At 45.3% G+C, this 26,334-nt stretch overlaps 1 protein-coding gene across 2 annotated transcripts in view; it reads left to right on the forward strand.

Annotated features, from left to right (window-relative positions):
- Positions 1-26,334, forward strand: part of galnt18b (UDP-N-acetyl-alpha-D-galactosamine:polypeptide N-acetylgalactosaminyltransferase 18b) — a 266,019-nt gene that overhangs the window by 113,081 nt on the left and 126,604 nt on the right. For both annotated transcript variants that reach the window (XM_080190078.1, XM_080190079.1), the window contains exon 2: positions 23,549-23,744. In XM_080190078.1, coding sequence (XP_080046204.1) covers positions 23,549-23,744 — 196 coding nt within the window. The remainder of the gene's footprint in view (positions 1-23,548; positions 23,745-26,334) is intronic.

Genomic DNA, 26,334 nt, shown 5'->3' on the forward strand with positions numbered 1-26,334 from the left:
CTTATGTATCCAATTTTAGACAGATTTTCATTTATAAAGAACCTTTCACAATATCGCAAGCATATTATAAGCAGTGAGTAACATTTGAAATATGGTCATTGCTGTAATGCAGAAATACCGGCACTAGTTCAAATAATCACTATGCTGCCATTCCCATAACTTTCTAACTTTGTGACTGCTCCCACTCTAATTAATCTTCCAATTGGAAATGTGTTCAAGGCTGATCCTCTCCTGTAAATCTGACAGATATTGCAGAATGCCTGCTTAACTTGATGTGATACACCAAGTAGCAGAAGCCCCATTAACATGATGTGATGTACCCAGCAGAGAAATCCCATTTGACTTGACTTTCTCATCGGCTGAGAGCTGGTGCTTCAGAGATCAAAGGGAGAGAATATCGAGCAAAGCAGAAATAAAGATAATTGGAAAGAGGAGAAACTTCAAAGAAGCTTTAGGGAGGCACGGTGGCACAGTCATTAGCACGGGTGCCTCACAACATCAGGGACCCAGATTCGATTCTGGGCTTGGGTCACTGTCTGTGTGGGGTTTGCATGTTCTCCCCATGTCTGCGTGGGTTTCCTCTGGTTGCTCCAGTTTCCTCCCACAGTCCAAAGATGTGCGGGTTAGGTGTATTGGCTATGCTAAATTGCCCCTTAGTGTCCCGGGATGTGTAGGTTAGAGGGATTAGTTGGTAAATGTGTGGAGTTGTAGGGACAGGATGGGATTGTTGTCAGTATATACTCGATGGACTGAATGGCCTCCTTCTGCACTGTGGGGTTTCTATGACCTATAAGCATTCAACATCTACAACGAGAACAGACAAAATGGGCAATGTACTCAAACCTCGTTACTGTCAAACCTGGTATATAATTTTCAATGGAAAGCAGACCAGGAGAAGCTGATAAATTTTATGCTTTAAAATTGTATTGTTTAGTTTATATTGTGTCTCCTCACTTTCCCCCCACCCCCAAAAGGCATCACTTTGTACTTCTTTAGGTAAATTGCTTCATCTGCTACACGTTTGCCCAATTTACCTTTGAATTCTGTTACTTCATTGTTGACTACATTTCTGAGTTTTGTCATCTGCAGATTGGAAAATAATGCCCTTTGCACATTATACAGGATCTATAATCAAAAATTATAATCAAAAATAGCAGTGTTGCCAACTTTGGCTCCTGAACCATACTTGTCTCCAATCTGATAAAAGCAACTGTTCTCCACTAATCTCTACTTTCTGTTTCTGCAGCAATTTTGTTATCACACCACCATGGTTCTTTTAATCTCATGGGCTTCAATATTACTCACAAGTCTATTACGTTTGAAGCTTATTTATTAGTGTTACAAGTAGGCTTACATTAACAGTGCAATAAAGTCACTGTGAAAATCCCCTAGCTGCCACACTCCTGCACCTGTTCGGGTATACTGAGGGAGAATTTAGCACGGCCAATGCACCTAACCAGCACGTCTTTCAGACCCAGAAGAAAACCAACCCAGACATGGGGAGAATGTGCAGACTCTGTACAGACAGTGACCCAAGCTGGAAAATGAACCCGTGTCCCTGGTGCTTTGAGGCAACAGTGCTAACCACTGTGCCACCGTAGTATTTTATCAAACACTGACTGGAAGTGTACACAGCATTAACTATTTAATCTTCATAATCTGGTGCCATCTCTCACCGGGCAGGAATTTCCAATGGCACCATTTCCAACCCCACCACCGAAAGAATTGACAGGGAATGTAACCATCCACTGCCACTTATCCCACAGCTATTTAACCCTCTGCAGGGCATTAACTGGCTATGGGTGAGGCTTCCACTCCCATCTGCATTCCCAATGGCCCTGTGGGTGTACCTACGCCACTTGAATTACCCATCCCAGGGTAAATGTTTCTTTCCATGGTCTGCATGTTGTGGGGAAATTTGAAAATGGCCAATTGTGTCATAAGCTAAGACAATTCAAAACTGGCCAAGCAAATATCTCTGTGCAAAGACATAACAAATATATTTTGACAAGTAAAGCTGAAGGACAATTGAAAATGTCAAGACTGACATTAGTAGATTTTCTGCCAATACAAAATACTGCAGGAGCTGGAAATAGGAAGGAAAAACCGAAAATGCTGGAAATACTGACATTGTCGGGTAGCTTGTGCAGAGAGGGACCACGTTAAATTTTCAGTCACAATGAATGGTGGAACAGTGGAACAGTGGTTAGCACTGCTGCCTCACAGCGCCAGGGACCCGGGTTCGATTCCCGGCTTGGGTAACTACCTGTGTGGAGTTTGCACATTCTCCCTGTGTCTGCGTGGGTTTCCTCTGGATTCTCTGGTTTCCTCCCACACTCCCAAGATGTATGGGTTAGGTTGATTGGCCATATTAAAGTGCCTTTTAGTATCAGGGGGATGAGCTGGGCTAAATGTGTGCTGTTATGGGGATAGGGCTTGTGGGTGGTGCAGATTCGATGGGCCAAATGGCCTCCTTCTGCACTGTAGGATTCTTTAAGTTAGTTAAGTTCCAGCAGTGTACCTATGACAGAAAGGTGACAGAGTTGACAAGTTAACTCTATTTCTTTCTGAGTGGATATCTGTTAGGGAAGGGTATTAAGGGTTCCAAAACTGAAAAAAATGGAGTTAAAGTACACGATTATAATTGAATTACAGAACAGGTTGGAGGGGCTGAATGGCCTCCAATTCCTATGTTCCTACAAACATTTGAAGAAGATATTGGGTTACATGGGATGGAGTAGCTAGCTCAGATATTGGGGAAGCACTGGCAAAGGTTAAATGGTCATCTTCTTTAGGTGAAATGGCGATTACATGTGGGCTTGCTGTGGCAGTCAAGGTGCGTTTTATTCCGCATCTTGAAAACCAATGAGATGCAGGTTTGGTGCCAACACCAAAAGGCCAGTTTCATTCCTTGTTAAAAGCCCCGATTGTCTTGCAGTTGGAACCGTCTTTCAGTATGAAAGCAGAGATTGTTATGTGTCCCCATGTGTCCTGTGAGTGCGGCGTCTGCAGCAGAAGCCGTGCCAACTCTCCATGTTCTGCTTTTCAAGCCGGGATCAAACTGCATGCTAATTTGTAATTACCTTCCATTTGTCGCCACACTCCAGTTAGCAAATAAAGTGGATCTTGAAAACGGAGAAATCAGGAATGTGCTGCCCCAAAGGATGGAGGAAACAGAGCCAAGAATAACTTTCAGAAGGAAATTGGATAAAACCTTGACTGGAGGAAGAGTCGGGGGAGTGGGACTCATTTGATAGCTTGTTTCAAATAGCCAGCACAGACACGTTGGGCCGAATGACCTCTTTCTGCGGTGCAAGCTTCTATGATTCCGTAATAGGTTCCGTAATAGGGATCGTAAAAACAGCTCAAGGCAACTGTTTTACAGTTAGTGTTTGTAGGAAACTTTGATTTGATTTGATTTATTATTGTCACATGTATTAGTGTGTAGTGAAAAGTATTGTTTCTTGCATGCTATACAGACAAAACAAACCGTTTATAGAGAAGGAAAGGAGAGAGTGCAGAATGTAGTGTTACACTCATATCTAGGGTGTAGCGAATGATCAACTAAATATAAGCTAGGTCCATTCAAAAGTCTGATGGCAGCAGGGAAGAAGCTGTTCTTGAGCCAGTTGGTACGTGACCTCAAACTTTTGTATCCTTTTTCCCAATGAAAGAAGGTGGAAGAGAGAATGTCCGGGGTGCATGGGGTCCTTGATTATGCTGGCTGCTCTTCTGAGGCAGTGGGAAGTGTAGACAGTGTCAATGGACGGAAGGCTATGGAAAGGGCTGGGCTTTTGTCTGTGATTTTGGACTTTGTGCATTGGACTTTGTGCTACAGAGTCAATCAAGCTCCCATTGCCAGCAAAGATACTGAAGAGGCTGTGCTTGGGTACTGAGCTGGATAGGTTGGATGGTGGACTACGTTGATCACAAAGAATGCATGAAATAGGAACAGGAAAAGGCCATTCAAATGCTCGAGGCTGTGCTGCACCATACAGTAAGATCAAGGCTGATCTTCTAGCTCAGCATCACCTATCCATCTATCCCTTAATACCAAAAATTTATCAATCTCGGCACAGTGGCTCAGTGGTTAGCACTGTTGCCTCACAACACCAGGGACCTGAGTTTGATTCCTGGCTCGGGTCGCTGTCTGTATGGCGTCTGCACGTTCTCCCCGTGTCTGCATAGGTTTCTTCTGGGTGCACTGGTTTCCTCCCACAGTCCAAAGATCTGCTGGTTAGGCGAAATGGCCAGGCTAAATTCTCCCTCAGTGTACCCAAACAGGTGCTGGAGTATGGTGACTAGGGGATTTTCACAGCAACTTCATTACAATGTTAATGTAAGCTTGCTTGTGGTAAATAAATAAACTTCACTTAGAATACACTCAATGACTGAGCTCTCAATGGTTGAGATTCCAAAGAAACTTTCCTATCCCAGTCCTAAATGGCTGTCTGCTCTTTTCTGACCCTGTCACCCCGGGTTCAAGACACTCCGTGCACAGGAGTTGGGTGCTAAACTGGGAGAGTTGGTGTGACTGATTTGACCATGGAATGTGATCTTAGACTGTCTCAATCATGACCCCACGCTGATTAGTATAAATCTGTTAGCAATAATGGGTGACTTTTTGTTGACATTTTCTTTATCCCTTCGTTACTTTGTCCATAGTTTTATCAGTGACTGTTCAGTGCCTTTGGTCATTTTGTAATCCTGAGCTCAGAGAATGTAAAATTCAGATACGGTTTTGTTACAAAATGTGTGACTGTAGCTGTCTGTTAGAATCATAGAATCCCTACAGTGAAAAAGGAAGCCATTCAGTCCATTGGGCCTGCACTGACTCTCCGAAAGAGCATCCCATCCAGGCCCATTCCCATAAATCACACACACACACACCCCACTAATCTACGCCTCCTTGGACATTAAGCGGCAATTTAGCATGACCAATCCACTTAATCTGTGCATCTTTGGAGTGTGGAAGGAAACCGGAGCACCCAGAGGAGGCCCACGCAGACATGGGGAGAATGTGCAAACTCCACACAGATAGTCACTCAAGGTTGGAATCGAACTCTGATGCTGTGAGACAGCAGTGCTAACCACTCTGCCACCGTGCCACCCCGCCTGAATTTATTACCAGCCCGGAGAAGCTGTTGGTGGGTATGCACTTTTTGCAGCAGTTTGGTAGCACTGAGTGACTTTCTAGTTTACCTCTGAGAGCAACTCACTGCTGTCCTTACCTAATCTGGGTCTATATGTGAGTCTAATCCCACACAATAATGGCTGACTAAGTGGCCAAGGCAGGCCACTTAGTGATCAGGGCACCGATGGATGAACAATAATTGTCAGACTTTACAGTGATGCCCATATCCTTTCAGTGAATCAGTGAACATCCAAGAAATGTGCCTCACAGTGCCAGGGACTCAGGTTCAATTCTGGCTTCGGGTGACCGTCTATGTGGAGTTTGCACATTCTCCCCGTGTCTGCGTTTGTTTCCTTTGGGTGCCTCCGGTTTCCTCCCACCCTTAGTGTCAGGGGGATTAGGACTGTAAATATATGGGGTTATGGGGATGGGACTTGGGTGGGATTGTTGTCGGTGCAGTCTCGATGGGTCAAATGGCCTCCTTCTGCACTGTAGATTCTATGAGATTGGTTAAGCTAGGGTTGTTTTCCTTAGAATTGTGGAGGCTAAAGGGGTGACCTAATTGAGGGGTTAAACATTATGAGGAGCTAAACAAAATAGATAGGAAAGACTTGTCTCCCCAGTTATCGAGGGGCATTAATTTAAGATGATTGGTAGAAGGATTAGAGGGTGGTGGGCATCTGATATTTGCTGCCTGTTTGAGACTGTAAAACTTAACTAATTTAAGAGGTATCTGAATCTACATCTGAAGTGCTGTAACCTGCCAGGCTACGACCAAGTGCTGCAAAGTGGGACTAAAATGAGGGGCTAGTTTTTCTCTTGATTGCTCAGACACAATGGACTGAATGGCCTCCTTCCACACTGTGATTTTTCTCTCATTCAATGGTTCTTTCTCGAATCCTGCTGGACTTGTGAAGCTGATGGAGGATTTTGGATACCTCAGTGTTGTGGCTGATGGACTCACAGGAGAACACTACATCACTTTGTTCCAACATCCCTGTTTCTTCTTTGACATGTGAGCAAGTTTTCAGTGTAGGTGAGAGCTCAAATGAGATCAACCTGTTTGAATGAATCACTTGTGTCTCCTGTGGCAGGTTTGTCTAGATGCCAAGAGCATAAAAGAGATTATTTAACAAGAGCAGGGGATACAAGGTTATACTTGGCTGGTTAAAAGGAAGCTCTAATGACTGTTTTCCCAACAGACTTTATCAATCCTGCTTTATATATATATAATATCGCATCAACTGCTGAGAATTCCACTCTTATAAAACTCTATTCCTCATTTTGATTGGTTGATTGAATTTTCCTGCTCACTTCCCATCCACCAAGTCTAATCCCACTCTGGAATTTCATCCCTTAGGTAGGTAGCTGGAGTTGGGAAGATTTCTGGCTCGGTCTGCTTGCCTCAGGAGAAGATGCCAGGAAAGACAGTGGGATTTTTAGTAAATTTCTGAGGTGTGGGGAGGAAGTGGGGTAAGGAGTTGGGGGGGAAGTGGCAAGGGTGGGGGGGGCTAGTTGGCTGCAGTTGGTCCAGCTGTCCTGGGAAAGAGTTCAGAGACATCCATGGGGGTTGTAGGGTGCGGGGACATGTTTTTAAAGGACTGTCTTGGTGTTTTGGGAGTTTGATCCACACTACTCATACACCATCATGCCCCATCCATGCCACCTTCTGATACCCCATCCTACCCCAATGACACCTCATGCCACCCCATACCAAACTATGGTGCTTCCATGTGCATTCACTCACTATACACAGTACATAACAATGAATTCTTTATTAATTAGTGGGCTCAGGACTGAAGTCTCCAGGCCCACTATCCCCTCACCAGAAGTATTTATTCCAGCAAGGTTTAGGGTGGCACGGTAGCACAGTGGTTAGCACTACTGCTTCGCAGCTCCAGGGACCTGGGTTCGATTCCTGGCTTGGATCACTGTCTGTGTGGAGTTTGCACATTCTCCTCGTGTCTGTGTGGGTTTTCTCCAGGTGCTCTGGTTTCCTCCCTCAGTCCAAAGGTGTGTGGGTTAGGTTAATTCACCATGCTCAAATTGCCCCTTAATGTCCTGAGATGCGTTGGTTAGAGGGATTAGTGGATAAAATATGTAGGGATATGGGGTTAAGGCCTGGGTGGGATTGTGGTCGGTGCAGACTCGATGAGTCAAATGGCCTCTTTCTGTACTGTAGGGAATCTTTGAAGGTTTACTTTAGCTCCCCATTATAGGGAGCTGGTGGCTGACCCTGCTGGAGTCAAGTGGGGGGCAATCAGGCCCCTCCAAGGGGTTAGGGTGGTGGGGGGGGGGGTTTGGTACCTCCTGGTCATTGCCATCTTGGGAGTACCAGCCCGGGCCCACTGGCACTGCCCAAGAGGCAAAGTGGCAATGCCTGAGGGCACATTGGCACTGCCCACCAGGCATAGGGCAATGCCAAGTGGGTGGGGCCTAATGGGGACCCCCCCATTAGGCCCCACCCCTTTGGAGTGGGGATTCTGGGATTGATTGGTGGGGGTGAAGGGGTCCCACTGCCACTCTACAGCCAGTGTTGGGGTGGGGGAGGGAGGGAGGCCAATGATCGGGACTGGCCACTGGAGTGAGGAGCAGCCTGCTTGGGGTGGGTGGGTGGGGGGGGCGGGTGGGTCAGGCTGCAGGAGGGAGTCAGCACCATGAGTCGGGGGGGGAGCGCAAGATCGGGGGAGTGGCGGTGGGTCTGGAGATTGGGGCTGCGGGGGGTGGTGGTGCGGGAAATGGGGATGGAGGCTGGCCAGGGCCTGCTCAGGAGGCTGGCAATTGGGCCATGGGAGATGAGACAGCCAGCGATGCAGGGGTCGCGGGGCTGACCAGCGATCGAGCCGGCAGCAATCGGGAATCCGGAACACAGGGCCCACTGCGCACTGATTCCTGGAGTGAGAAACGCTAGTGATCTCTGCAGTGCACAGAGTGTGAGAGAAACTAGCCTGATTTCACCTGATGAAGGAGCAGTGCCCTGAAAGCTTATGATTCCAAATAAACCTGTTGGACTATAACCTGGTGTGTTGTGACCTCTTGTCTTGTCCACCCCAGTCCAACACTGGCATCTCCATATTATCCTCCACACTGGCAGCTGGTTGTTGGGTTGTTTTATGGAGAGCAGAATACTGCCCGGAAAACCAGATGATGAATGAATGAGCAGGAACGAGACATTAAATAGACAAGAAACCGCAGCAGATGCACTAGTTCCACAGCAGCTGGAGATTTATAGAGATATCTGAAAGCCAATTGGAAGCACTGTTCATTCAAATCAGTTCAACAACCATGCAATAAATAATAAGAACCCCTTCAAAAGGGAAGCGGATCTATAGAAAGATCTCCTTCGTTACTCGTTTGTGGAACCGATTTGATTTATTTTCTTTCTGCATCCCCGCTGTTGTTTATAAAACACTCTTGATTCTGTGTGTGTGTGTGTGTGTGTGTGTGTGTGTGTGTGTGTGTGTGTGTGTGTGTGTGTGTGTGTGTGTGTGTGTGTGTGTGTGTGTGTGTGTGTGTGTGTGTGTGGTCTGTCTCTCTTCCCCTAAATATATTCTCTGCTACACCTGCTGGAGATGTTTGATGTGAAATACAATCAGGACATCTTGTCCAGTCCCAGTCACATGCCAGCCGAGATCATTATTGTTAGTGACAGCTCACAAGGTGACTTAAAAACAAAACCAAAAATTAAAATCATGAAGAGTTTTGATGGGAGTGGATGGGGAGTTGTTTCCACTGACAGGAGGGTTGGGAACCAGAGGACGCTGATTTGAGTTGATCTACAAATGAAGCAGAGGGGAGATGAGCAGCATTTCTTTTTCTCACAGTGAATTGTTATGAGCTGCAGTGGCAGGGTGGTTGGCACTGCTGCCTCACAGCGCCAGGGACCTGGATTTGATTGTAGCCTTGCCTCACTGTCTGTGCGGAGACTGCATGTTCTCCCCGTGTCTGCATGGGTTTCCTCTGGGAGCTCCGGTTTCCTCCCATTCTTAGTCCCACTAAACTGCCAATCACCTAGCGTCCCTTCCTGGCCCCTGAGTGAACTGATACTGTAAAGAGCTCTCTCTTTTCAAGTGTTGTTGTCCCCACTCCCTTAAATCTACCATTACCACCCTCCTCCAAAGCTCAAGTTTTAACCCCTGCCATCCTTGCAAACTTCCATTCTATCACCAACCTCTCTATCTTCTCCGATGTCTTTGAATGTGTTGTCAACATCCAAGTTCAATCTCATCTTTCCCGCAACTTCTTTATTCATACGTGGGACATGGGCACAACTAGATGGCCAACATTTATTGCCCTTCCCAGTTGCCCTTGGAGGGCAGTTGAGAGTCAATCACATTGCCGTGGCTCTGGAGTCACATATGGACCAGATTGGGTAAGGACGGCAGATTTCCTTCCTTAAAGGAAGTTAATGAACCAGATGGCTTTTCTGACAATCGACAATGGTTTCACAGACATCAGTAGATTCTTAATTCCAGATATTTTTTATTGAATTCAAATTCCATCACCTGCCATGGCAGGACCCCAGAAAATTAGCTGAGTTTCCGGATTGATAGTCTAGCAATAAATACCACTAGGCCACCACCTCTCCCTCCATATTTGAATCCCTCCAATTAAGTTTCCGCCACTGCCACACTATCCATCAAAGTCATAGATGACATCCAATGTGACTGTAGAAATGAAAATTCCTAGTTCTCCTCATCCTTCCTGACCTGCTTGCAGCCTTTAACATCTTTGATCACACCACCTTCCTCCTCCAAATTCCCTCCACTGTCACCAAACTCGGTGAGACTGCACTCACCTGGTTCCACTTTGTATTTATCGAATCGCGGCCAAGGCTTCTCTTCCTGTTGCCAAACTGTTACCTCTGGCGACCTCCCCCTCACGCAAGGGTCCATCCTCCAAGGGTTTTCTCATGCAAGTCAATAACATCCAGTTCTATCTCACCACCATCTCTCTCAAACTTGCTACTGTTGCTAAATTGTCAGATTGCTTACCTGACATCCAGTACTGGATGAACAGAAATTCCCCCCGTTAAATATTGGGGAAAATATAACCCTAGGGCGTGATCTTACCTGCTGTTCACGTCATGCTCCCACTGCAGCGAAGTTGGAGAATTTGGCAGCCAGCCAAATCTCTATTCACTGTGAAAGGATGGGACAACTCCGTCATGAACGGTGGTAAGATTCTGGCCATTGTTTCCAGTTGCTGCTCCAAACTCCATTCCCTAACAATTGACTCCGTCCCTCATCCTGGTGACAGTCCATGATTAAACCAGTCTGTATGCAACCTTGGAGTCAGATCTGATCCTGTGGTGAGCTTCTGGCCTTATCCTTATGTTGCGACAAAGCCGCAGACAGATTTTATGGGCTATCTTACTGTCTGTGATCAGTGTGCTTTGTACAATGAGGAGTGTGTTTCCTTGTCATCAGAGTGATTGTCCCAACTTAAATAATTCCAGCAGGAAGCTCCATGACTTTCAAAATAAAGAAGGTTATTTATTACCACACACTTGTCCCAGAGATTTAAAAATGCAATGTCTCATTCACTCAACTTACCCACACTATTATTCGCACAAAGGTTAAATACAAGTGAGGGAAATAAATAAAATTTCAAGTTACAATTGTCTCAGGCACTTTTGTTGTAGGCCTGTAGTTTCTTAGATGAGTTGATTCTTTGGTTGAAATGAAAGTTTTGTAAAGCAGAGGATTTTTCATAAGCTGCAAAGCCTCTTGTCATCAACTCTCTAGGGTGTAAGTTCGCAGGTGGACTTGAAGTTAGAACAAGTTGGGAAGGGTCCCTTCTCCCACTTTCAAGATATAGTTGCTTATTACCTTGGCTGCTTAATTGGTGCATGGCTGATCCAATGGCTGTCTGACGAATTTCTGTTTCTAGAACAGCTCCTCGCTGTTCCAAAAGCAGCCAACAAACTGGGTTATCTCACCATGTGACCTGTTACAAGTCAAAAGCCCTTTGCTAAGTAAGGTGGGTGGCTGGGTGGATTATACATGCTATGTAATGACTTTCACACCATGAACATTTGGGACAGATAGCATCTTTGTGTCTGAAAGACCCATTCAGTTTGAAATTGCTCTTTTGAAACAGCTTTAGGAAAAGCCAATGAGTCCAGATCAACCTGGAAAATTCCTTTTGTTCTCTCTGGAGACAGGGAAGTATTTCAATCGACAAAAGAAATGAGGTTATCCTCAGGCAACCATCTTTTTGTGTTTTTACAATATATATAAAGTATTGACTGGAGTCCATAATATAGTGAAACTTGATATGCTACACAGAAAAATATAAATGAGTCTGTGATGACATTTTCTTTTCATGGCTTCTTAGGAAAGCAAAAGAAAAATGTATACATTCACTCTCCACCCAGCCTCAGACAGTCACATGCAGTATTCCAGTACTGTTACTGTGCCCTCTACCTGTTGCATTCCCATTTTCATGCAATCTCCTCATTAACTGGTGAATGTGTATTAACATCAGTGCACAAGGTTTCCAGAATTGTAGTTCTAATTGACATGTGATTTTCGATACAGTGAGCAGTTGGGGAAAACTCAAAATCCATGTTAGTCGATTTCACATTGTCTGTTTTCAAGGAGTAATTAGATATAGCTCAAGGGACTATAGGGATCAAGGGATAGGGGTGGGAGGGGGAAAGAGGAGATCAGCCACGATCAAAATGAATGGCGGAGCAGGCTTGATGGGCCGAATGGCCTACTCCTGCTTCTAATTGTTATTTTTTATGTTGCCCCGAGAAAGGGATCAGGTTTCACAAGGCTGGATTCTGCTTTGAAGCTTGTTATAAATATTATTTTGTGGGGTTGCCTGTAAAATAATATTGTTCCTTTGTATAAGAGGCTTTGGTAGGGATTGTGTCCAACCCTCTGGTTATTTGAGTCTGGGATTGGTACTTTCGAGGCCACAGTCAGAGTTTTGATCAAAGCTCCCCTGTTGTTTTCTTGATAAACCAACCATTTTGTTTTATGTGCCCAGGTTTGGGCTTCTCAGGAAGCAAGCAGGGTGTGATCCAGCTGGTCTACTTCCCTCCTTTTGTTTTTGCTATTCTCCTTTCATAGAACCATAGAAAATTACAGCTCAGAAACAGGGCTTTTGGCCCTTCTTGTCTGTGCCAAACCATTTTTTGCCTAGTCCCACTGACCTGCACTTGGACCATATCCCTCCACACCCCTCTCATCCATGCACCTATCCAAGGTTTTCTTAAATATTAAAAGTGACCCCGCATTTATCACTTTATCCGGCAGCTCATTCCACACTCCCACCACCCTCTTTGTGAAGAAGCCCCCACCCCCCCAATATTCCCTTTAAACTTTTCTCCTTTCACCCTTAACCCATGCCCTCTGGTTTTTTTTCTCCCCTAGCCTCAGTGGAAAAAGCCTGCTTGCATTCATTCTATCTATACCCATCAAAATCTTGTATGCCTCTATCAAATCTCCCCTCATTCTTCTACGCTCCAGGGAATAAAGTCCTAACCTATTCAATCTTGATCTGTAACTCAGCTTCTCAATTCCCGGCAACATCCTCGTGAACCTTCTCTGCACTCTTTCAATCTTATTTACATCCTTCCTGTAACTAGGTGACGAAAACTCTAAATTCGGCCTCACCAATGCTTTATATAACCTTACCATAACACTCCAACTTTTATACTTGATACTCCAATTTATAAAGGCCATCTGGAGTCTATTTCTGTTACATCTCCCTCCTTTCTGTCTCTCCGTTGTTGGTAGGGGGTTAATAGATCAAAATTTGTTTAGTTTTTGAGGTTAAATCATTGCCATCAGCCGTAATAACTATGACAGTGACATTGGGAGCCCCTTTTTCCTCAAGGCTATTTTGGAGGCTGTCTGGGAGACAGTTTTGAAACTCCTCGAGCATCACTATTTCTCTTAACTCTTTGCAAGTGTGGTCAATTTTTAAAGCTCGGATCCTGTTTAATTCTCTTGAATGCTGGCTGTTTAATTCTCTCGAATTCAGTGCAGGTCTGTGTAGTTTCATCACAGGGGTTCCAGAATTGTGGGTGATGTCTCTCCAGTACGAGTTCATCAGCACTCAGAATAGCAGCCCTTGTATGACCATAATTGGCAGAGCTATCAGCAGGCAGTGTGGAATAAAACACCCCAATTTTCACAGAGGCACCATAGAGAACATCCTTTCTGGTTGCATCACGGCTTGGTATGGCTCCTGCTCTGACAAAGACCGCAAGGAGTTGCAAAGGGTTGTGAAGGAAGCCCAGGCCATCATGCAAACCAGCCTCCCATCCACTGAGTCTGTCTACACTTCCTGCTGCCTCGGAAAAGCAGCCAGCATAATCAAGGACCCCAAGCACCCTGCTCATACTCTCTTCTGCCTTCTTCCATCAGGAAAATGATACAAAAGTCTGAGGTCACATACCACCTGATTCAAGAACAGTTTCTTCCCTCCTGCCATCAGACTTTTGAATGATCAATCTTATATTAAGCTGATCTTTCTCTATACCCTATCTGTAATGCAACACCATACTCTGCACCCTCTCCTTTCCTTTTCTCCTCTGTACGCTATAGATGGGATGCTTTGCTTGTATAGTGCATAAGAAACAATACCTTTCACTGTATCCCAATACACATGACAATAGTAAATCAAATCAAATCAAAATCACCAGGGCTTTTCTGACTAGTTGACCTGATGTGTCCAAACTCAGTTGACCATGGCAATTGAGCTGCCAGTTTTTCAGAGGCTGTGAGGAATGTTTCCATGTTCTCCTCTTCAAATTTGGTAATAGAAACGTAGAACATAGAAGATAGGAACAGGAGGAGGCCTTTTGGCCCTTTGGGCCTGCTCCGCCATTCATTATAATCATGGCTGAACATTCAACTCAATTGCCTAATCCTGCTTTCTCCCCATAACCTTTAATCCCACTCATCCCAAGTGCTATATCCAGCCACCTCTTGAATACATTCAACGTTTTGGCATCAACTACTTCCTGTGGTAGTGAATTCCACAGGCTCACCACTCTTTGGGTGTTCTTTTGGTCCCCGGAAGGCAGGGGATTTTAGTTAAGTCGGGCAGTATGGTCGGTGCAGGCTTGGAAGGCCGAAGAGCCTGTTCCTGAGCTGTAATTTTCTTTGTTCTCTTTGTTTTTTGTAAATGTCTCCTCACCTCCATCCTAGATAGTCCATCCCAAATCCTCAGACTGCCATGAATAGGGAATATTTTAGGAAATCAAAATTTATCCCTGGGCATTTAAATAACCATTGGGCAAATTCTGGTTCTTTCCAACTGTTGCAATCTGTCTCAACTGTCAATTTTTCTGAGCCTACAACTCTCTATCTCATTGGAAAGCTCTCATCTCTTGTCTTGCTTTCCTTCTATACTTGCCAGAATTTTCCCCTCTCTCTTGCCTGCAACTCTAACTCTAGCCTTCTCTCTTCTAGGTAAATTCTGGTCTGGGTCAGATTCTATATCTTCTATCTCTTCTGAATCTGGAGTGAGGCCGAGATTCCTGAACAGCATTGTTAGTCCTTAGGTCTTTATGCTTTATTAGGTTAGAATGATAGAACCCCTACAGTGCAGGAGGCCATTGGCCATTGAGCCTATACCAACAACAACCTTATCCAGGCCTTATCCTTATATTTTCACCCTACTAATCCCCCTGACAATTAGAGGCAATTTACCATGGCCAATCCACCACACCTGTACATCTTTGGAAGTGTGGGAGGAAACCGGAGCACCCGGAAGAAACCCATGTAGGTAGGGGGAAAATGTGTAAACTCCACATAGACAGTCATCCAAGGCTGGAATCGATCCTGGGTCCTTGGCGCTGTGAGGCAGCAGTGCTAATCACTGCGACACCGTGCTGCCTACAGTGGTAGCAGATTCTAACTGCTTAGTTATGGCTTTTAGCTGTTTTATGATTGGGGTATTAATTTTTGCCAAGTTAAGTCTTACTTTCACATTGAAAATAGTTATCTTATTGTCTACTATTGGTATTCACAAAGTTTACCATCTTAATCCCCTTAGTTACTTATTTCAACATTTTGGATTTATATTTCTTTTCCTTTTCATTTCGAATTGCTTTACATAATAAGAACATAAGAAATAGGAGCAGGAGTAGGCCATCTAGCCCTTCGAGCCTGCCCCGCCATTCAATAAGATCATGGCTGATCTGTCGTGGCTCAGTTCCACTTTCCCGCCCTCTCCCCATAACCGTTAATCCCCTCGCTTATCAAAAACCCATCAACCCGCGTCTTAAAAATATTTAGCGAGGTAGCCTCCACCACTTCAACAGGCAGAGAATTCCAGAGATTCACCACCCTTTGAGTGAAGAAGTTCCTCCTCAACTCCGTTCTAAACCGCGCCCCCTTTATCTTGAGGCTGTGCCCCCTAGTCCTACTGTCCTTTCTGAGCGGGAAGAGTCTCTCCACCTCTATCCTATCCATCCCATTCATCATCTTATACGTCTCAATGAGATCTCCCCTCATTCTTCTAAACTCTAACGAGTACAAGCCTAGTTTATTCAGCCTCTCCTCATAGCTCAATCCCCTCAACTCCGGCATCAGCCTAGTAAACCTCCTCTGCACTCCCTCCAAGGCCAAAATATCCTTGCGTAAGTACGGCGCCCAAAACTGCACACAGTACTCCAGCTGCGGCCTCACCAATGCCCTATATAGCCGCAGCAAGACCTCCCTTCTTTTATATTCAATCCCCCTCGCTATGAAGGCCAGCATCCCATTCGCCTTCCTGACCACCTGCTGCACCTGCAAGCTGGGTTTTTGCGACTCATGCACAAGGACCCCGAGGTCCCTCTGCACCGTCGCCTGCTGCAGCTTTTCGCCACGTAAGTAATAATCCTTCCTACCATTATTCCTACCAAAGTGGACCACCTCGCACTTGCCAACATTAAATTCCATTTGTCATTTCCTGGCCCATTCGCCCAGCCTATCTAGATCCTTCTGCAGACTCTCCACACCCTCCACACAATTTGCCGTTCCACCAATCTTGGTGTCATCAGCAAATTTCGACACCATACACTCGGTTCCCTCCTCCAGATCATCTATATATATAGTAAATAGCTGAGGCCCCAGCACCGACCCCTGGGGCACTCCACTAGTCACCAACCGCCAATCCGAATAGCACCCATTGACCCCCACTCTCTGCCTCCTATTTGACAACCAGTCCTCTATCCACGCAAACACCCAAAGTCAGATGTGACTCATTTGCAATGTATTTGATCCGAACTGCAGTACCCAATTTGTCTTTCTTATTGCCCATGATCAGTGTGTTCTTTATATGAAGAGTGTGTGTTGTCTTACCCTCAGGGCGATTGTCCTAATTTAAATAATTGCAGCAGCAAACTGAATTTTAAAATAAGGAAGGTTAATTATTATCACATACTTGCTCCCGAGGTTTAAAAACGCATGTCTCACTCACTCGAATCACACATACCGTCACTCACACAAAGACGAGGAAAAGAAATACAATTACAATCTATGATGGTGTCAGTCTCTTCCATTGCAGGCCTGTAGTTTCTTAGATGAATTGATGTTTTGGTTGAAGTGGAGGTTTTGTAGAGCAGAGGATTTGTTGTAAGCTGCAAAGCCTCTTGTAGTCAAATTGCCAGGAGGTAGGTTCTGAGGTGAACTCAAAGTTGAACCAGAGTGGGAAGAGTCCTTCTTCCACTTTCAAGATATAGCTGTTTATTACTTTAGCTGCATAGTTGATATAAAACTTGTTTGATGGCTGTCTCAGAATTCCAGTTGCCAGAACAACTTCTTGCTGTTTTAGAGGTTGGCAGCAAACATGGTTGCCTCACACCATGTGACCTGTTACAAGTCCATAGACCTTTTTTTATGTAAGGTGAGTGGCTGCGTCGATTATACCTGTCGTATGATGATTTTCACACCTTGAGACTTTGGGACAGTTGGAGTTTTGTATCTGGATAATCCATTCAATTTGAAATTATCTTTTTGAATTAGCTTCAGGAAAAGCCCAGCATCAATCCAGAAAGTTCCTTTCGTTCCCACTGGAGACAGGGGAGTGTTTCAATCCACCAAAGAAGTCAGCTGATTCTTGAGATGCCATCTTTTTGTAGTCTTTGTGCTTTTGAAAGAAAATATAAAGTATTGAGTGAAAGTCCATGTCAAACAGGAATGTATCTGCACTTACGGTTTCTATGATTCTATAAAAACAAAGACCACCTTTTCCATCCTGTAGCATCCCTCAATTTTGCTCATTTGCTGCCAAAACCCTCATGCACACAGTGGCACAGTGGTCAGTACTGCTACCTCAGAGTACCAGGGACCCCGGTTCAATTCTCGGCTTGGGTCACTGTCTGTGCGGAGTTTATACATCCCCCTCCAGGGGTGCTCCAGTTTCCTTCCACAGTCTGAATGACGTGCTGGTTAGGTGCATTGACCATGCTAAATTCTCCCTCATGGTAGTTAAACAGGCACTGGAGTGTGGCAATTAAAGAGTTTCTCAGTAACTTCATTGCAGTTTTAATGTAAGCCTACTTGTGACACTAACAAATAAACTTTAAACCAAAACCCTCATGCACGTCTTCATTAACTCTCAATTTGACTATTCCAACATACTCCTGCCATCTCCCACATTCTACCCACTGTAAACCTGAGGTAATACAAAACTCTGCTGCCTGTGTCTAACTCACAGCAAGTCCCATTTCCTCATTACCCTTGCATTTTCTGACATGCATCAGTTTCTGGTCAAGCAACATCTTGATTTTTAAAAATTTTCATCCATTTTGTTCAAGTCCATCTATGACCTTACCTTTTATCCCAATCCCTGTCATCTCCTCCAATCCCACAACCCTGTGTAATATCCATGCTCCCCTAACTCTAGCCTCCTGGGCATTCCCAATTATAATTGCTCCACCATTGGTGATTGTGCCTTCAGTAGCCTAGCACCCAAAAAAAACCCCATCACCCAAACTCTTTGTCTCCACCTTGTTTCCTCCTTTAAGACACTTCTTCAAATTCACCTCTTTGACCTTGGTCTTCTGACTTAATTTTATGTTTTTTTTTGCAGAATGTGGGTATTGCTGTCTAGACCAGCATTTATTGCCCATCCCTAATTGTCCTAGTGAAGATGATGGTGAAGTAGCTTCTTGAACTGCTGCAGTCCCTGAGATGTAGGTACACCCACAGTGCTCTTAGGCTGGGGAGTTCCAGACAGTGAAGGGCTAGTGCTATATTTCCAAGTCATGTTGGTATGTGACTTGGAGAGGAACTTCTAGGTGGCGGTATTCCTATATGTCTGCTTCCCTTGTCCCCCAGTTGGTAGAAGTCATGGGTTTGGAAAGTGTGGTCTACAGTAAGTTGTTGCAGTGCATGTTGTAGACAGTATATACTGCTGCCGCTGTAAGTTAGTGGTGGAGAGAGTGAATGTTAAAGGTAGTGAAGGCTTTGCAAACAATTAGACCGTTTTGTCCTGGATGGTGTTGAGCTTCTTGAGTATTATTGGACTGCACTCATCCAGGCAATTGGAGGGTATTCCATCACATTCCTGACTTGTGCCTTGTAGATTGTGGACAGGCTTTGGGGAGTCAGGAGGTGAGTTACTTTCTGCAACCTTGTAGCCACAATATTTATGTGGCTAGTCCAATTCAGTTTCTGGTCAATAATAATTGCCAGAATGTTGATAGTGGGGGATTCAGCAACTTTAATGCCATTGTTTGTCAAGGGGAGACGGTCATTGCCTGGCAGTTGTGTGGTGAAAATGTTGCTTCTCATCTTGTCAAACTGAGTCTGAATGTTGCCCAGGTCTTGTTGCATTTAGATGTGGATTGTTTCTTAGGAGTTGTGAATGGTACTGAACATCGTGCAGTCATCATTGAATATCCCCACCTCTGACCTTATAACGGTGGTAAGATTATTGATGGAGCAGCTGACGATATGTGTGGCTCAATGACATACGTTGTTTTCTAATGCCTCTGTGAATTTCCTTATGATGTTTTATTACATTAAGCATGCTATAGAAGTGGTTGAATGTCGCATTTTATTCCAGATTTATCAAGTAATTCAATTTAAATTCCCCAGCTGTGAGGGTGGGATTCGAACTCATGTTTCCAAAGCATTAGTCTCAGCATCAGGATTACATTATTACTACTATGTAACCAACTCTATAACAGCTGGATTCTTCACTGTGTTATTTCTATGAACAGCTGGAAACAGAACAATTTTAGTTACAACTGTGTACAGGCTTTAGATGAAAACAGATGTTGCCTCACATTAGGATACAAGTACCACTGCGATCCTGATGTGTATGTAATTATCCTTAAGTCTCATTGGCAGAGTTGGCGATGAAAACATCTGCATGTTCATTCTTGAAGATGCCGCTCCTAATCCTACATTCTCCTTCACACGCTTTAGTGTTAAACTGCAAGTATGTTTTGTGCTCCACTTCTTGTTCTGTCATGAATAATCTACACAAAAATCTACTTGACGCTTCCAGTGCAATACTGAGGGAGTGCTAATGCCAGAAGGCAAGAACTGAGGGAGCACTGGATGCTCGGAGGTAAAGTACTGATGGAGCAGTACACGGGCAAAGGGTCAGTACTGAGGGAGTGCTGCACTGTCAGAGGGTCAGTACTGAGGGAGTGCTGCACTGTCAGAGGGTCAGTACTGAGGGAGTGCTGCACTGTCAGAGGGTCAGTACTGAGGGAGTGCTGCACTGTCAGAGGGTCAGTACTGAGGGAGCGCTGCACTGTCAGAGGGTCAGTACTGAGGGAGTGCTGCACTGTCAGAGGGTCAGTACTGAGGGAGCGCTGCACTGTCAGAGGGTCAGTACTGAGGGAGTGCTGCACTGTCAGAGAGTGAGTAGTGAGGGAGCGCTGCATTGTCAGAGGGTCAGTACTGTGTATGTTCTATACTGTTGGAGGAGCTGTCTTTTGGATGAAACATTAAATCTTAGCTCTTGCTGCGCTCCCTGGTGACCACCAACCTGAGTAGTATGGGGAATTCTCCTTGGTTGTGGGATCAATTTTTATATCTTAATCAACATCATTAAAATATAGATTGTCTGCTCATTATCACATTGCTGTTTATGAGAGCTTGATGTGTGTAAATTGGCTGTTTCCTTCAGAAGTTCTGCATTGACTCTAAAGTGCCTCGGGACTTCCAGAGATTGTGAAAGGTGCTATTTAAATGTAAATGAAAGTCTTGTGAGGCTACGGATAATTTGAAGGTGTTGAGAGTGTTATTGCTTGGGCACAGGGTAAGAGAATCAAGTTGTTTTCAATGTAGGTACAAAGAGTGGAGATTGGCTTCTGTACAATGATGAAGTGGTTAGTTTACCACATTTTTAAAAGCTTATTTATTAGTCACAAGTAGGCTTACATGCTCACTGCAATGAAGTTACTGTGAAAATCCCCTAGTTGCCACACTCTGGTGCCTGTTCAGATACACTGAAGGAGAATTCCACCTAACCTGCACATTTTTGCTCTGTGGGAGGAAACCAGGGCACCCAGAGAAAACCCACACAGACACGGGGAGAATGTGCAGACTCCACACAGACAGTGACCCAAGCCAGGAATCAAACCCGGGTCCCTGGCGCTGTGAGGTAGCAATGCTAACCACTGTGCCGCCCAATCTAATTCAGAGGCTTGGGAGAATAATCTAGAAGAATGTGAGTTTAAATCCCCTCTCTTTCTAATACTCGATATCAGTTTGTAAAAAATCTGGAAATTTAAAACCTATTTCAATAAATGCAGATATCATAAAAATCCAACCATCATTTTGATTTGCCTTGGTTTGATTTATTATTGTCAAATGTATGGGATACAGTGAAAAGTATTGTTTCTTGTGCTATACAAAACATACCGTTCAAGGAAGAAGGAAAGGAGAGGGTGCAGAATATAATGTTACAGTCATAGCTAAGGTGTAGAGAAAAATCAACTTAGTGTGAGGTATGTCCATTTAAAAGTCTGCTTACAGCTGGGATGAAGCTGTTCTTGAGTTGGTTGGTATGTGATCTCAGACTTTTGTATCATTTCCTTTCTGTCTCTCTTTTACCTGTGCCATTATCCTTTCTTGCCCTTTCTCAACAAGTTTCTGTTTTTTTCCACTGCCTTGGGTTCACAGCAAAGGAGACGAATTGGACAGACAGACCATGGCTCCATGCCTTACCATTCTTTAGGCTCCAGTTAAGATTATGTCTGATTTTGTTTTCCACCCTGCTGCACACCATCGCAAGACCTGCATGCACGACTGCCCGCCTTCCCCTGCGTTTTCAGTAACGACAGTCCCAGATCTTTAACTTGTCATTTTTGTGAAAAGGATTTGTCTTGAGTGCGGTGTTGGGAGTGCAGCTCATGTTAAATGCATTCACGTTCCTTCAGGTCGATCGCACAATGTAACCCATTGAGCTGAGATGGGATCACACAGACATATACTGTGTTAATTGAGGAGGCTGCCATCGGCGCTGGATCATTGCTCAACTTGACCCTGACTTGCTTTGTGTTATCAATATCCAGTTGTTAACACTAGTGCAAGCAACATCTGAGGAGATGTTGGTTTTAAGACTTTAAACTGTGTTGGCGGCAAACTACTTGTCTAAGGGGCAGAATTTAGAAGTTTGTGGTTCTGATTTCAGTGTGAGATTACAGCCCTTACATTTTTAGTCATTTATGGGACGTGGGCATTGCTGGCTGGCCAGCATTTATTGTCCATCCTTTGTTGCCCTTGGAGAGTAGTTGAGATTCAACCACATTGCTATGGCCCTGGACTCACATGTAGGCCAGACAAGGTGAAGACGGCAAATTTCCTTCCTTAAAGGACATTTGGACCTTTAGGGAAGGAAATCTGCCGTCCTTACCATGTCAGATGGGTTTTTATAACAATCGACCAAATCCACAATCCAAAGATGTGCAGGTTATGTGGATTGGCCGTGCTAAATTGCCCCTTAGTGTTGCGGGGGGGCTAGCTAGGGTAAATTCATGGGATTATGGCTTGGGTGGGATTGTGATCAGTGCAGATTCGATGGGCTGAATGGCCTCCTTCTGCACTGTAGGACTCTATGATTCTATGATAAAGGACATTGTTAGACTCTTAATTCCAGATTTTTACTGAATTGAAATTTCACCATCTGCTATGGGATTTGAACCTGAGTCCCCAGTACCCTGGGTCTCTAGATTGTAGTCTAGTGATAATACCACTACACCACTGCCTCCCCAAGATATTTCAGAGGAATATTATAGAGGCACATCATGCAATATTTGGGCAGGTGGCTTGGTCAGAGAGGTGGGTTCTAAGGAGCATCGTAAAGGAGGAGAGAGAGAGTAAAGAGGTGGAGAGATTGAGGGAGGATTGTGGAAGGTGCTGTCGAAGTGCCAGTCTTTCTGTTTTCTCTAATTCATCCACATGAATTGATGGGCAGCTAGTCCATTGAGCCTGATCACACCAAAATGCAGGAAGATTGTGGCTAGGCACAGCCTCAATAACCCCCCCAACCCCACCGTCCAACAGCCTCAATAACCCCCCTAAATCCCACTATCCTGTCACCTCAGGACAATGGTGCCATGAGAAGTTTTAGTGTGCCATTGAACAAATAACAAAGCTTGGGGCACATTTGCACCACCTGGAACCACAGAGCGGGAATCCCACAGAATCTTTCTCAGCTCTAAAACCCCAGTGCTTAAATTCCCAAGCTGCAGTCAGTGATGGGATGGCACAGTGGTTAGCACTGCTGCTTCACAGCACCAGGAATCTGGGTTCAATTCCGGCCTTGGGTCACTGTCAGTGTGGAGTTTGCACGTTCTCCCCGTGTCTGTATGGGTTTCCTCCGGGTGCTCCAGTTTCCTCCCACAGACCAAAAGACGTGCTGGTTAGGTGCATTGGCCATGCTAAATTCTCCTTCAGTGTAGCAAAACAGGTGCCGGAGTGTGGCGACCTTGGGATTTTCACAATAACATCATTGCGATGCTAACGTAAGCCTACTTGTGACACTAAGAAATAAACTTTAAAAAAAAGGATGTGCGGGTTAGGTTGATTGGCCATGCTAAATTGCCCCTTAGTCTCAGGGGCACTAACGGGGTAAATACATGGGGTTACAGGAATGGGGCCTGGGTGGGATTGTTGTTAGGACAGGCTCAATGAGCTAAATGACTCTTTCTGTACTGTAGGGATTCTATGATTCTATGTTTCAGCTTGAAAACATTAATTTACCCTTGTGTGATCAAAATAAATGCATTTCTCAAGTTGCTGTGAAACTATGACTTGTTCATCTGCCTCACTAATCTTTTCACGCTATTTGATTCCTAATGTACAGCCTATTTTTTTCCCATCAGCTTTTCTACAGGACAGCAGTGACTACAGGTCATAGTTGCAAATGCTTTGGGATATCCTGAGTACATGAAAGGCGCTATATAAATGTGATGTTTTATCTTTCTCTCACCCCCAGAGGTTCCACAGAAACGAGAGGAGAATGTGGCTGCTGATGTCTTCCCTGATTCCTCCCTCTTCACTCACTGGGGCCGTGACCTTACTCCTGAAAATCGTAGAGTTGCCTTAAAGAAGTTCCAGTATTATGGCTACAACAGCTACCTCAGTGACCAGCTATCGTTGGACAGATCCATTCCGGATCTCAGGCCCGATGGGTACGTCGTACGCAGAATGCTGCTTCAGTATTCCCTTATTTCCAGGAGGTGGGCGAGAAAACCACGATCCTGAAATTCTTGGCCGGATGGGCTTCACTTAATCACCTGGTGGGAAACCAGCAGAACCTCTGTAGGGAATGACCAATCCAAAAGGAACCGTAGAAACGTAGAACATAGGAGAAGGGGAAGGCCATTTGGCCCTTCCAGCTGCTTCACCATTCATCATAGTTGATCGTCCAACTCAATAGCCTGACCCTGCTTTCTCCCCATAACCTTTGATTCCATTCGCCCCAAGTGCTATATCCAGCCACCTCTTGAACATATTCAATGTTTTGTCATCAACTACTTCCTGTGGTAACGAATTCCTTAGCTTATGACTCTTTGGGTGAAGAAATATCTCCTCATCTCCTCCTAAATGGTCTACCCCAAATCCTCAGACTGTGTCCTTTGGTTCTGGACATACCTACCATCGAGAACATTCTCCCTGCATCTACCCTGTCTAGCCCTGAGTCTACAATAGACCCAGATGTGAGGTCAGGAAACCTCTCCCCGCTCTGTTGGTGGACAACTTTGGGGACCAAAGGTGCAAAAATCATCTGCCCTTCCCAAGCCAGTGACATCCACCATGCATCACAGCCAGGATTTCCCCACCCTGGAATGTGCGGCAGATCCCATTGTGGTGGATGAGGCGAGCCAGCCAAAAGTCCATCAGCTGGTACAACTGGAAGATCCCATCACGTGTCTCAAATTATTCATAGATTGTGTCATTGTCTGAGAGAAACAGCTCTCATCTGCATATGGCTGAAAACTTCCTGTCTCCCTAGGGATCTTGCTCCATATACTGAACCCTCGCAAAATCACTGAAATCTTGTTCCTACAAATTGGATTTGGAAATTATCCCCTTTATTCGCAGGCCTTGTCCTCTGCTTCTACTGTTTTCATTGAATTATAGAATCCTTCAGTGCAGAAGGAGGCAGTTTGGCCCATAAAGTCCGCACCTATCACAATCCCACCGAGGCCCTATTCCCATAACCTTGTGCATTTACCCTAATTAGTCCCTCTGACACTAAGGGGCAATTTAGCATGACCAATCAACTAACCTGCACATCTTTGGAATGCGGGAGGAAATCGGAGCACCCGGAGGAAACCCATGCAGACACGGGGGAGAACATGCAAACTCCACACAGTCAGTGACCTGAGCTGGGAATCAAACCTAGCTCCCTGGCGCTGTGAGGTAACAGTGCTAAGCACTGTGCACTGCGGATCAGATGAAACAACTTGTCATACTCTCCATTGTCCCTGGTCCTTCTCAAGTCCAGTAAGAAGTCTCACAACACCAGGTTAAAGTTCAACAGGTTTATTTGGTAGCAAAATCCACTAGCTGCCTCTTCGTTAAATGAGTGGGAGTTCTGTTCACAAACAGGATATATAAAGATACAAACTCAATTTATAAAGTAATGATTGGAATGCGAGTCTTTACAGGTAATCGAGCCTTAAAGGTACAGACAATGTGAGTGGAGAGAGGGTTAAGCATAGGTTAAAAAGATGTGTATTGTCTCCAGACAGGGCAGTTAGTGAGATTTAGCAAGCCCAGGCAAGTAGGAGGGGCCTTAGAGATAGTGTGACATGAACCCAAGATCCCAGTTGAGGCTGTCCTCATGTGTGTGGAACTTGGCTATCAGTCTCAGCTCAGTGACTCTGTGCTGTCGTGTGTCGTGAAGGCCACCTTGGAGAACGCTTACCCGAAGATCAGAGGCCAAATGCCCATGATCGCAGAAGTGTTCGCCAACAGGAAGACCACAGTCTTGCCTGGTGATTGTCGAGTGATATTCTCAAATCCTCCAAACCTCTGACCCAATGGAACAATACAGCCTGAGGTGCTGCCATTTGATTGGATGGTGGCAGTAATGGGCCATGGCAAACGGAAAGCCCAGGCCCAACTTTCTCGGGAGAAGTAAGTTAACAATTTCCATTTTGGCAATATTTGCTCAACATTGACTCACTGGGCCCTATTTTACATTTTGATTCTAAGTGCTGGGCGGACTTGAAACTGGTGTTTCAGATCCGACTTTTAGATGGTTCTCAGGTGCCCCCATACGCACTCTGCCTGCAAAAATATCAGCAATTTTAAATTGCGTGGCACAAGCCTGTGGGCGGGGCTCAACGCGCCCGAAACCCTGCAGCTCCGATTGGTGTCTCCAATCGCACACGCGCAGAAATAAACATGATAGAATGCAGCTCCCCCGCCACATCGCTCCCGGTTTGGATAATGCCTCCCCTTTGCCCACAGACATTGCCCCCCCCCCCAACATTATTGACCCCCTTTATACCCCCCACTCCCCACCACCCAGACCGATTGCAGGCCCCTCCAACCTTCTCCCCCACCGATCTTAGGCAGAGTGGCAGCAGACCCCCCCTCCTCCCTCACTGATCGCAGATAGAGTGGCAGCAGACTCCTCTTCCCTGCCACTGATTTCAGGCAGAGTCGGACCCCTCTTCCCCAACCCCCACCCAATCGCACCCCCCTTACTGATCTCGAGCAGAGAGCCATTGGGCTCACCGCCCCCCCCACCTGCCCCACCGAAGCTCG

Source organism: Carcharhinus amblyrhynchos, chromosome 6 (genome assembly GCF_965287045.1).
Source record: "Carcharhinus amblyrhynchos chromosome 6, sCarAmb.v2.hapA, whole genome shotgun sequence".
In the NCBI taxonomy this organism is placed as follows: domain Eukaryota; kingdom Metazoa; phylum Chordata; class Chondrichthyes; order Carcharhiniformes; family Carcharhinidae; genus Carcharhinus; species Carcharhinus amblyrhynchos.